The following is a 12261-nucleotide window of genomic DNA, read 5'->3' as shown; positions in this document are numbered from 1 at the left end:
GTTTAAGTTATTGAGTTGAGATGATTCTTTAACAATATTCAATTACTTTTTTTCCATAAGTATTTATGCAATTGTGTGTGTGTTTGTCTAGTTTAAAGTGTATAAATTTATGATTTCCCATAGAAATAACGACTATGTAGGGATAATTGCATGGCCATCCCATCAACTACCAACTTTTTATCCATGAATGTATGGATTTTAATTATTTCATTTTATTATATCAATTGTTTTTATTTATTATACATGATAACGCACTATCATAAAAAATAGTTAAATTTTATAATTTTACATGGTTATTTTGTTAGAGAATAATATAAATAATAAATTGAGATTTTACTTAATAATTTAAGTTATTAAGTTGAGATTATTCTTTAATATAGTATTTAAGTTTTGATAACCAAACGGTTACAAAATCAAATTTAGATTTAGATGATTATTTGAAAAGTTTAATTTAACCAATTAACTTAAGGTAATTGAAGCTTTTTTTTTTTTTTCTAGAATCAAATTTCTTTCTAAAATAATATTGTAGATGATGAATAAAAATTAAATAAATAATTTTTTTTTTAAATCTAACTACCATTATTAATAAACTTCTTTCTACAAAAGATAACCAGACTTATCTTTCGTAGTTAAGGTCTATTTAGGTGTGTGGTTGCAGTTATTTTTTAAAGTGTTTTTCATTCTGAAATACATTAAAATGATGTTTTTTTATTTTTTAAAAATTATTTTTAAGATCAGCGCATCAAAACGATTCAAAACACAAAAAAATTAATTTTTAACAAAAACAATTAAACTTTTTGAAAACACGGGTTGACCTGCGTTTCCAAACGCTCTCTTAATAAACTTTGCCACTTCATGGCAAATCCTACTATTAATAACTAGCAGTCTTGTAAACAAGTTCTGAGATACATTAACGGTACACTGGATCATGAGCTTCTCATGACAAAGTCTTCTATAACTACTCTTCAAGCGTATTCAAATGCAGATTGTGCAGGCAGCTGTGATGTTCGAAGGTCCAGTACCGGAGGCTTTGCTATATACTTGGGTAACAATATAATCTCTTGGTCACCTAACAAGAAGCCTACGGTTGCTAGGTCTTCCACAGAGGCAGAATATAGAGATATGGCTACCGTTATTATTAAACTTTTTTGGCTTCAACTTTTGCTCGAAGAACTTGGCATCAAGCTAGCAGCAGCTTCAATATTGTGGTGTGACATTATTGGAGCAACCTACTTGTCTTGCAATGCAGTTTTTAAAGCAAGATCAAAACACATTGAGTGTGATTATTATTTTGTCAGGAAGCAGGCATCACAAAAGTTTATGCAGGTCTCATTTATTTCCAATGAAGATCAGCTGGCAGATATTTTTACTAAATCTTTGTTTAGACAACGCGGTTTATGGAGATCAGAGACCGGATTAGGCTCATAAACAAGCCATGATATTCTGCTGTGTTCAGTTCATGTATTTGAACTTAAAGGCTAGATTAGCTCAGCATGATGTATAGGATATATTATCCTTTTATCTTATTGTAGCGAACACAAACTCAAACACCAATAACTATCGGTATATTAATGAAAAGTATTCTTTTGAGCCTCATTTTGCGCAACTACATCAAATATGTATATTATTAAAGAAGAAGAAGACGAGGAGGAGGCGGAGAAAAAACCCTCCATCTACGTAGACTATAAGGGGAAGCACTGTTCATTGGAACCTTGCTTCTTCTTTTTTTATTCCCTGGATTTTTTATACTTTGATCCCTCGATTTCTTTTTCTTCTTATTTGGCCTTTTTAAATTAATTTGATTTAGGTTATTCTTGATAATTTATTTTCCAGACATATGTATGGGCGAGGTATCGAAAAAATATATATTTTGTTACTCAATTAATTCTTGATTCCTCTATAAAGCAAATGCCGAGACAGGTGCTAGATGAAGTTTCATCTTCATTGGCATTCCAGAACCCAAGTTGTTCAGTCTTTACCAGCCTTGAAAGGGCTTGCGAGAATTTACGAAACAAAATTCGATTTAATTCATTTAGAATAGTTAGAGTTTCAGGGATCAATTTTGAAGCTTTAAAAAATATTTAGGTTTTTTTTTTTGCCAACATCCTTTTTTTTTTGGCCAATATCAAGGACTGTTTTGCATGGTCAAGAGGGAAGTTCAAGTTCTTTATTTAATTTTGATTCTTTGATATTTTTTTCTCTTGATTTGATCCCTTCACATCGGTTTTATTTGGAACTTCACTTGGTAGTTTGGTTTTCTTAATACTAGGATCTTGCAATATTGATAGAGATTTTTGGTGTTTAGTTTTGCAAAATAAAATAAAATTCTGCTAATTTAAAATAATTAAGAGTCAAAGAACAAAAATTAAAACTAAAACAAATATAAAGACTAGGGTAAACAGGTACGTAGGTAAGAGGTGTTTGTGGTTTTCAAGCAATGCATGAGGGGTTGTTCAATGGCCAAATAGTGGCTACCACGGCTGTGTTGAAAGTGCTCTTCCCGGTGGTCCGATGCGTGTAAGTGATGGCGTGATGGTGGGTCTTCAATGACCTTTTTTCTTCTTTTTGTTTTCCTATCTCATTTTATCGGGAGTCGTACTAGCCTAGCAAAATTGAAAGATATCTTGCCATTTATTTTTTGTATCAATTTTAGTTTTAATTCTTTTAATTGTTATTTTTTTTATTTTATCCCTTAGTATTTGGTTTCATTTAAATTTTATATCAAATTTGGTCCTCATTTTTTTTATTGCTATTTGTTTTCCTTCTTATCCTTTACTTAATTGATTTTTTTTTCAATTTCATCCCTCAATATTTAGTTTCATTTGAGTTTTATATCAAACTTGGTCCTTATTCTTTTGATTGCTATTTATTTTATTTATTTTATCATTTTTAATTTTTCAATTTCACCCCTCAATAATTTTATCGATTAGGGATTTGACTGTGTAATTCTTTATGGTTCTCCTTTTATAGGGTTAGTCACGGTCTCATGATTCGAGTCATGGGTTTCAAAGATTAACATAAGTTGATTTTGGTTTTTTTTATATTTTTTTTATTTTATTTTTCAACATTAGGTTAATTGTGGATTGAGTTTTGTGGTTTTTTTCACTTACTTTTCTATAAGGTTATCTTAGTCTCGTGTACATGGTTGCACGATTAGTGGATTATCTTGGGTTGAATCAAGTCTCTTTTTTTCATGACTTATTTTTTTAGATTTTTTTTTTATTTTTGCCCTTCAACATGGGGTTATCTGAGATTTTGGCTTCGTTGTTTTATTTAATTTTTATTATGTTATTTTGGTTTCACAACTACGTCACGTATTTGGTAACTGATTCGATTGGACTCAAGATGGTTTTTTTGTATTTTTTTAATTTTTTAATCAATTTCATCATTCAAAATATGATTTGATGGGAATTGAGTTTTGAAATTTTTTATATTTTCTTTCTATGAGGTTATCATATTTTCATTTAATTTTTACTTTGCTATCAAATAAGACCATAAAGACATTTTAATAATTTTGGTAGGATATCTTTCTATATTATTGACAAGCATTGATCATTGTATATATATTTTTTAGCTTATTTTATTTACTGTCATTGCTAGCTTTTTTTAAATTATATTATTAAATTAACTACATTCATTGAACAAAATCAAGTTAATAACTTAAGTTTTGGATTGTTTTTACTTCTTTAAAACCATTAGTGTTGTCTCGATATCTTTTTTTTTATGTTGAAAAAATTTAGCCCATCTCACAACACAACATGAAACACGAAACTAGTAAAACCTATATATTAGGTCAAAATCTATTTTAGTCACACCAATAATTAGAATCACATGTACAACCACAATCAACCTCTAAACTAAATAAATATTCGGTTCTTATACATGCATGTGATTGTAAAAACTTTTACAAAAGAATTGACTAAAAAAGAAAGCAGTCCTTTTACCAAATGGCCTTTTTTTTAACAAATAAAAAAATATTTGTTTTAACTTGAAATATTTTCTATTTATTAATTACTATAATGTTTTGGAAGGAAATTCCCCTATCAAGATGGTATTGGAGGGGGGGGGGGGGTTGTAAGAAAATTGAAGTCAATGTACTTGATCGATGGGAGGCGGTAAGTTGGACTAACCATGCAACTTTCTCCCTTAGAGATATTGTAATTATCACACATGCATTTGTTCATTGTGATACTGTTTTTTGGTTCATGAATCTCCCTTCTATTTCCTTTTTTGAATATATATATATATATATATATATATATATAAAATAGAGTTCATTGTTTTCAAGAACCATCCAAAAGCACATTGCACAATTCATTTAATCTGTATAAAGGTTTTTCTTATTTTCAAAAGGTGTTCGGGAGGATCAAACTAGTCATGAGAACGATTATACTTCCTCTTCAGCGTTTTTTGTTCATTTATGTGTGGAAAATCGGTCCTCGAAATGTATGAAATCAAGCCATTCATTATGATTGTTTTATAATAAAAAACTTCTTATTGAAACTTCCATGCTCCGGTATTGAAAATTCGACGCGGCTTATAATTTTTTTTTAAAAAAAATTAGATATGTAAGTTATTTAATTTTATTGCTTTTTTTACCTAAAAAGTTCAAGTATAAATTGAAAAATCTATGGAAGCAAGATTAAGATATTTCATAATATAGAATGAGACATGCATCCGATTGTAAAATTTAATTAAATATTAAAAAATAAAATCAAGAAAAAATTTTAATTGCACAAAAGGATTGAAACAAATGAGGGTGAGAAAAAAAACATTAATAAGAGGGATACAAATTTTCAATTTGTATAAGGATACGATAGAAGGATACGACAGAAGGCTAATTATGTCCACCAGATAGTGTCACACACGCCGCTTGAATGATGCAGACGCCACCTACATGTTGGGGAGCATTAAAAAATTCAAAAAAAATATAAAAATACCAAAATGCTCCCACGACCCCAGCAATTATACAAAATACCCATATAAAAGTACAAAAATACCTCCAATACTAAGCTTATGTTTTGTCTCTTCCAAGATTAAAGATATAATTGCACAATATATTAAAATTTAAAAACCCTAAAAGACCTTTATCTAGCACCACAATAATTCTTTTGACTCTAGAGGCAAATACATATTTTTATTATTAAGAAGCTTATGCATAGTCAAGAACACCCTTAATTAATAGTTCTATATTTTATTAATTTATGAAAAAAAAAAAAAGACATCAACACCCCCAATCCAAAAAGCTTAATTTTTTTTTAAAAGATACAAAGGTAAGTTTATTATAGCCGAAGACACATTTTTCTATCAATTTGGCTACAGTCAAGCACCCACAACATTTAATTTTTTAGATAATTTAGTTTGTTCTAGTATGGGGTGTTTAATTTTTTAAAACTTGTTTATCAAACTAAGTCATTTGTTTGCATGTAAGCTCTATGTCACAATTCAGGTCATTTTTATAATATATTAGATAAACAAAATTCTTACTTCCCTTCTAGAAAGTTACTATTTTCTTAATTGAAAACCTAAAGAATAGGTACTCCCTTCTCTTTAAACAAAAAAACTATTAAAACCTTGTTTGTTTGTTGAAAAATAATTTTTTTTAAAGTGATTTTCTTGAAAAGTAAATTTTTGAAAAGTAAATTATTTTTTATATTTGGTAGTGTCATAAAAAATAAATTAAAAAATATTTCCCAGTGTTTAATTATATTATAGAAAATAACTTGGAAAATAACTTATTAATATTTTATTTTTCTTTCAAGTTTATTAAAATAATGAGGAATAAATCTTACAAATTAAAAAGTTGAATGAGAATGAAATTAAAAAAAATCTAATTTCATAAATTATCTAAAATAAAATAAATAATAATCAAAATAATGGAGATTAAATCTAACAAATCAAAAAATTGTGATGAAATTAAAATAATAATAATAATAATTACAATTTCATAAATTATTTCAAATAAAATAAGTAACAATCAAAAGAATAAGAACCAAATTTGATATATAAAAAATTTCAATTAAAAAAATGATAAGAGAAAAGCAAATAACAACATAAAAATAAGGATTAAAGTTAATATAAAAATCAAATTAAATCAAATTGTAAGGGATAAAATTAAATAAAAAGATTCAAAATAAAATATATAGGAATCAAAAGTTTGAGGAATAAATTTAATATAATCAGCAAATAATATGTTATTTCTAAATTTTTTACAACTTCTGTAAAGTGTTTTCCGTCCAAAATAAAAGGAAAACACTTTTTTAAAAACAAAGCTAAATTTTTCTTTAACTATAAATTTTTTTTGTTAACTAGTTTTTCTAATAACAAACAAATAAAATAAATTTAAAAAATAATTTTCAGAAACTACATGAAACAAACAGGGATAAGAAATTAGTAACTTTCAAAAAGGAAATTAAGAATTTTGTTCAAGTCGGGCTTGTTTGTGCATCATATATGGGCTACCAGAAGGACAGGACTGGCATAGCCCATATGAAAAATGTCTCAGCATAACGTGGGATTTATCAGAAGAAATGATTTTACTCATTTCTATGCACTTGAAAAGAAAGGGATGGGACATTGTTTAAATTTTTTACTCAATTCATAATTCCAAGTTATATATATATATATATGCGGAGCTTGCTTAAGAATCATTTACAGTGATGTGTAGACACTTCAACTACCAACAGGGTGATTGAGTTCATCTCACATCATCACTGAAGTCGGAATATCTAGGTGGTGGTTTAATGATAAAAATTTAGAATTAAGAGGTTTATTTTTTTAGTAGTCCCAGGTTCAAAACCTATGATTGTTTATATAATAGCCACTAGAGGCTTGCATGATCGTTAACTTTAGGATCCGTGGGATTAGTCGAGGTTCGCGCAAACTGGTTCGGACACCCACGTTAAACTAAAAAAGAAGTTGGAAGCCGGTGGATTAATATGTCTTTTTAAACTTGTTCGTAACGATCCTTCTCCTACAAATTAATGAAGAAGTACTAATGGCATAAAGGGTCTCTATGATGTGGGAATTAGGATTGAGTTTGCTCGAAAAACCTCAGAGTAGTTGGACATTGGTAGACGAATTCCTTTACGGACGACACAGTCTGCCATCAGATAAGCACATCCATTCCACGAGCATGCAAACAAATTAGGGGCACCAGCTAGCGAGTTGAAAACAGAGTTTGTGACACAAACATGCATGCCACTAATTAATTTGTGGGTTATTCGGCCTTTCAGATGCATCACCTGTTTTCGTTCTCAAATATCTGGGTTTTATAGGGCCCATTGTGTAAAACTGGATGAATAACTTTTTTGTAGAATCTTGTGGGAATGACAATTTTCTAGCATTGGGAGGGCCAAGGATGGCCTGCCTCCCTCTAACATCTAAATCCATACTTTATTAGCAAGGGGCCAGTCGGCTAAAGTCGAAAGGGACACTTTGCAGGTGCTTTTACAAGTAGTTTAATTTTGGAGTTTTTTCCCCCCCAAACCAAAGCACTTTTGAATTTTTATTCCCAAAATAAGATAACTTCTAAACTTATTTATTAAAGTAGGGTCTTTTATTATATGCTACATTATTTCCCATGCCATCTTTTTTCAGGAAATTAATGAATATTCAAGAAATTCATCTTTTGTTTGTTTCATTAGTTACCAAAAAGAAAGATGAACCTGAACATGATCAAGTGATCCCTTGTTATTACTTAATTAAATTTTTTTGTTTAGGCTATGCCGGGCATATTAGTATTATTATTATTATTATTATTTAAAAATAATATTTAAATATCACAAGCATGTTTTCAAGAAAAAAGAAAAATTAATGACTTCCCAACTATGTCAAATATATTGGTTTCATTTAAATAAGATGATAAAAAAACAAAAAAGATCTTATTGCCCATCTACAGTGCCACTATATCTAGAGCTACAACATCTTACACCACGGATTTCACCCTTCCATTTTATTTTATTTTATTTTGTTATTTGGGCTTCGTCTCCTCTTTTATGCAAACCTCATAAATAGTTATGTTTCTTCTTCTCTCCCTTCAAGCATATTATTCTTGTATTTTTCATTAAAGGGATAAGCTTGATCTACATACAAAGAGAATCTATATACCAATCCATAGACAAAGAGAGACAACTTTATCTTCTCTTGTTCTAAAAGAAATAAAACCGTACCTCTATTTTATTTGGATTTTATCACTAAAATGATTAATATTAAATTTTATTAGATAAAAACCATCGAGTAACCTTACAAAATTAGATAAACACTATCCGAATATATTTATTAAACTTGATTTTATTATTGAATTGTATTAAACATTATGATATAGATGTAAATGAAGGATAACAAGTTTGTTATTGAAACTAATTCTTATTTAAAATAAACATAAAATAAAACCAAATGACTTTGATGATGTAGATGAATGGTATATATTTGGGTCATGATCTTGCTGTTTTTTTCTCAAGTTAACCTCGTGATTTTCCTGATTGATAATGATACTTGAATAAAATTAAGATCTGTTACCATAAGTATGTTTGATTTGAGACAAGAAAATGTTATATTTAAAATCTTTTTCACTAACAAAATTTTATTCTTTTTCATTCAGAATCTTAAATATTTCTTAGATAATAATTCGAATTAAAATCACCTCTCATATTAATTTTTGAATGATGAATGAAACCCTAGAAATAAAAAGAAATGAGAAAAATATGAACGAGATAAAACGTATTTCAAAAGTCAACGGAAAAAATAATCTCCAAAGTATTCTTAAAGGAATGATATGTCCCTTAATGACGTGTAATTCTTTATCTGGAGAAAAAAAAAAGTACTATGATGATGAGATATCATTCATCCAATTAAAAGACAAGGAAGGAAGATTTTGCGGCAAAAGAGAACTTTTCTTGTTAAGGGTATGTTTATTTCTGAAAAATTATTTTTAAATTTTTTTTGTGTTTATTTGCTATTAGAAAAGTTGGTTAACGGTAAATAATTTTCAGTCAAAAGAAAATTTGGCTTGATTTCTAAAAAAGTGTTTACCTGGAAAATTTAGACAGAAAACACTTTTAAGAAGTTGTGAAAAATTTAGAAATGTCATATTTTTGCTTATTATATCAAATTTGATCCTCAAACTTTTGATTGCTATATATATTTTGTTTTGAATATTTATTTTTTAATTTCATCTCTTAAAATTTAATTTTTATTTTAACTTTGATCCTCATTTTTATAATTGTTATTTGTTTTTCCTTTATCATTTTGTTATTGAAATTTTTTATCTATCAAATTTGATCCTTATTTTTTTGATTGTTACTTATTTTATTTGAAATAATTTATGAAATATTAATTATTATTATTTTAATTTCTTCATATTTTATTTTTTTTATTTTTTAGATTTGATCTCTATTATTTTGATTATTATTTATTTTATTTGAGATAATTTATGAAATTATATTTTTTTCAATTTTATTCTCATTCAACCTTTTAATTTATAAGATTTGTTCCTTATTATTTTAATAAATTTTAAAAAATAAAACATTAATAAGTTATTTTTCAGCTTATTTTTCATGACATAACCAAATACTAAAAAGTATTTTTCAATTTATTTTTCATTATACTACTAAATATCAGAAAATAATTTATTTTTTCAAAATTTATTTTTCAGCAAACAAACTATAACTAAATAGTTAATGCAAGTAACAATCCCTTGTAGACGTATTTAAGCATAATAAATCATTGCTCCCTGCACAACTTGTTCGTATTATATTGTAGAATTTCTTAGTGGATTTGTTGATCTATACAACTTTAATTTTCACCTTTAAATACTGAGATAAAATAATCTCTGTAGGCTGTAGCCACATCATTGCATCATATCCGATGTCATGTCGTAAAATAGATCATGTAATATGCCTCCGTGATTTCCTCTACAAATCTGCTTCAACGTTGAGGAAAAGGGGTTCTTACTGATGGAGCTGCTAATGTTTTTCTAATCAGAGGACCCTGTGAAGTAAAGAAGGGTTTGAAATTGAATTCTTCTATTACCAACATTCACTTGCAAGTGATTTTGAAACCAAAATTCGTTTATTTTCTGTTAGTCTTCTGTACACATCTCTTGACTATTAAGCCTTATACTTTAATCAAACCCATCGTCATAGACTATACAAAACAAGCACCCTGCTTTTTTGGGCTCATCTCCGTTGTGCTTCCAAGTTGTTCTTTCTTTTTGTTTTTCCTGTCAAAAGTCTCACCACCATGTCCTTTTCTTTTAACAGATAGCACAAGCATTTGGATTCTCCTCTTCTCGTACGACACGGTAATGATACGGAGGTGGGCAAGGATTGTAATTGTAGTAGTTTTTGTATAGTGCCATGAGATCAGCCATCTGTTGTTCGTTAGGGTTCTTTTTATCACCTTCCTTCTTGCCTTCGTCTTTCTTGCCTTCGTCTTTCTTGCCTTCATCTTTCTTGCCTTCGTCTTTCTTGCCGTCGTCTTTCTTCTCCTCTTTAGCTGGTCCAACAGTCAAAATCTCTGTGTGCCAATTTTTTCTCAACTTGCTCACCACATCAACAGGATCAATATCTCCAACTACTGTCAATTTCCTCTCCTTCATGTCCATTGAAATGGAATCAATTCCTGCATGATAAAACAGGGCAAAGGTATTGCTTCATTGGGATTGAATGGAATGAACCAAAACAGGAACAAATTCCATGTCAAGAACAGAAAACAAAGATATTTACACTTCTAAAAAGTGGAACTTGACAGGATTTACTCAGTAACTAAAGAAGTCACAAACCTGATAAGCCCGAAACAGCTTTCATGGCCTTTTGTTTCCCCTTGTCATCATGGAGGTCCAATTTCAACACCACTTTCTGTAATAGAAACAGAAATTAGTGGGTTAGAAACAAGAAAGTAAACAAAATACATACTTCAACTACAGACAAGGACCTGTAGAAAGAAGGGGATTTTCCTATAAAGGACCAAAAGGGAACACAAGCCATGTATTAAAATCCAAACTACTCATTGTCTTTCAAAGAAATAACAATGAAGTGACCAAGCTGAGACATCAAGAAAACTCAACAAGATGTCTGATTCCCTAATCTACACATGTAGTCACAACATTGAACAAAAGCAGAAAAAAGACTAATGCTTCATCATATGTCAACTAGGGAAAAAAGGGTAAATTTCACAAGAAATCATAGTTTTATTACCCTAAAGAAAGAACCAATAAATTAAATCAAATTGAAGTACTAAAACAAAATTCATATTTTTGATAGGAAGGTTAGCAAGAATGGAGACTGGATAGAGGAAGATTCACCTTCATTTTCAGTTGGGATTCAAAGCTGAGACCTAGACTCAAGAAATTAAGAAAGTAAATGAAAAAAAGGATAAATTAACAAGGACACGCAAAAGAAGAGGAAAAGCGTAGATATATAGGCACAAGAAGGCAATGAACGAAGCTTCTAATCCGTGTTGAACAAGTGTGTAGGCAGGTAGCGACAGGATTTCATTTAATAAATAGAGCCAAAACAAGTCGAACAAAATTAAGTCGCGCATAACCTCAAGAAACCCTTCTCAACAAGGAACCAAATGAACTTGGAACAAGTCAAGCAGAGGACTTGGAGCCTAGCCAAGTCCAAAGCCTCTGTTGGGTTTTTTTTTTTTTTTTTTACAAACACTCGAGGTTCCTCTAGTGCCTAAGAGTCGGATTTCATTTACGCTAGCTGTAACAACTTGAATTTTATTTATTTATTTTAGGAACAACTCTGGTTCGGTTTATGTAACAATGGACATGGAGGAATTAAAGACCATCTGGGTCCTGAATTGATGAATTTGGATTTCGCCCATTTTGAAGGTAATTGAAAAGCTAACAACAATTCCACCTTTTAATTAATTAGCTGAACCTTCCAATATTTTAAAGAAGTTTTGTGTGATATCATCGCCTATGTAAGACTCTAGAAGGAGAAAATAAAAGAAAAAATACATGAAGAAGGTTGCAAAAGAAAAGGAAAAAAAGGGCACTCAGTTTAGGACCTTTAGGTTCCCTTCAATGTTTAGTGATCATTGAACTGGAGTCGATGGTTTCTGGGGTCAAGGGGTAGTATTGGAAAACACTAAACTACAGGGGTCAATATTACTGAATATAGGGATATATATATATATGTTACAATACATCTTTGGTTGATTCACAATTCCAAGTTTTATTCAAATTTAAAAGTACACATAAATCATTAGAATGGTAAGATCTATAAGTGATTTTCATCCTTAGATTAT

At 29.2% G+C, this 12261-nt stretch overlaps 1 protein-coding gene across 1 annotated transcript; it reads right to left on the bottom strand.

Annotated features, from left to right (window-relative positions):
* Positions 1-10052: 10052 nt before the first annotated feature.
* LOC133701287 (heavy metal-associated isoprenylated plant protein 39-like) lies at positions 10053-11472 on the bottom strand. The gene is made up of 3 exons (XM_062125151.1): positions 11306-11472; positions 10784-10859; positions 10053-10623 (listed from the first exon to the last, which is right to left on the bottom strand). The coding sequence occupies exons 1-3, from the start codon at positions 11309-11311 to the stop codon at positions 10256-10258; spliced, it is 450 nt and encodes a 149-aa protein (XP_061981135.1). The 5' UTR covers positions 11312-11472; the 3' UTR covers positions 10053-10255.
* Positions 11473-12261: the final 789 nt, after the last annotated feature.

This window comes from Populus nigra, chromosome 8, assembly GCF_951802175.1.
Source record: "Populus nigra chromosome 8, ddPopNigr1.1, whole genome shotgun sequence".
NCBI lineage: Eukaryota > Viridiplantae > Streptophyta > Magnoliopsida > Malpighiales > Salicaceae > Populus > Populus nigra.
This window is presented reverse-complemented; position numbering and strand designations above follow the sequence as displayed.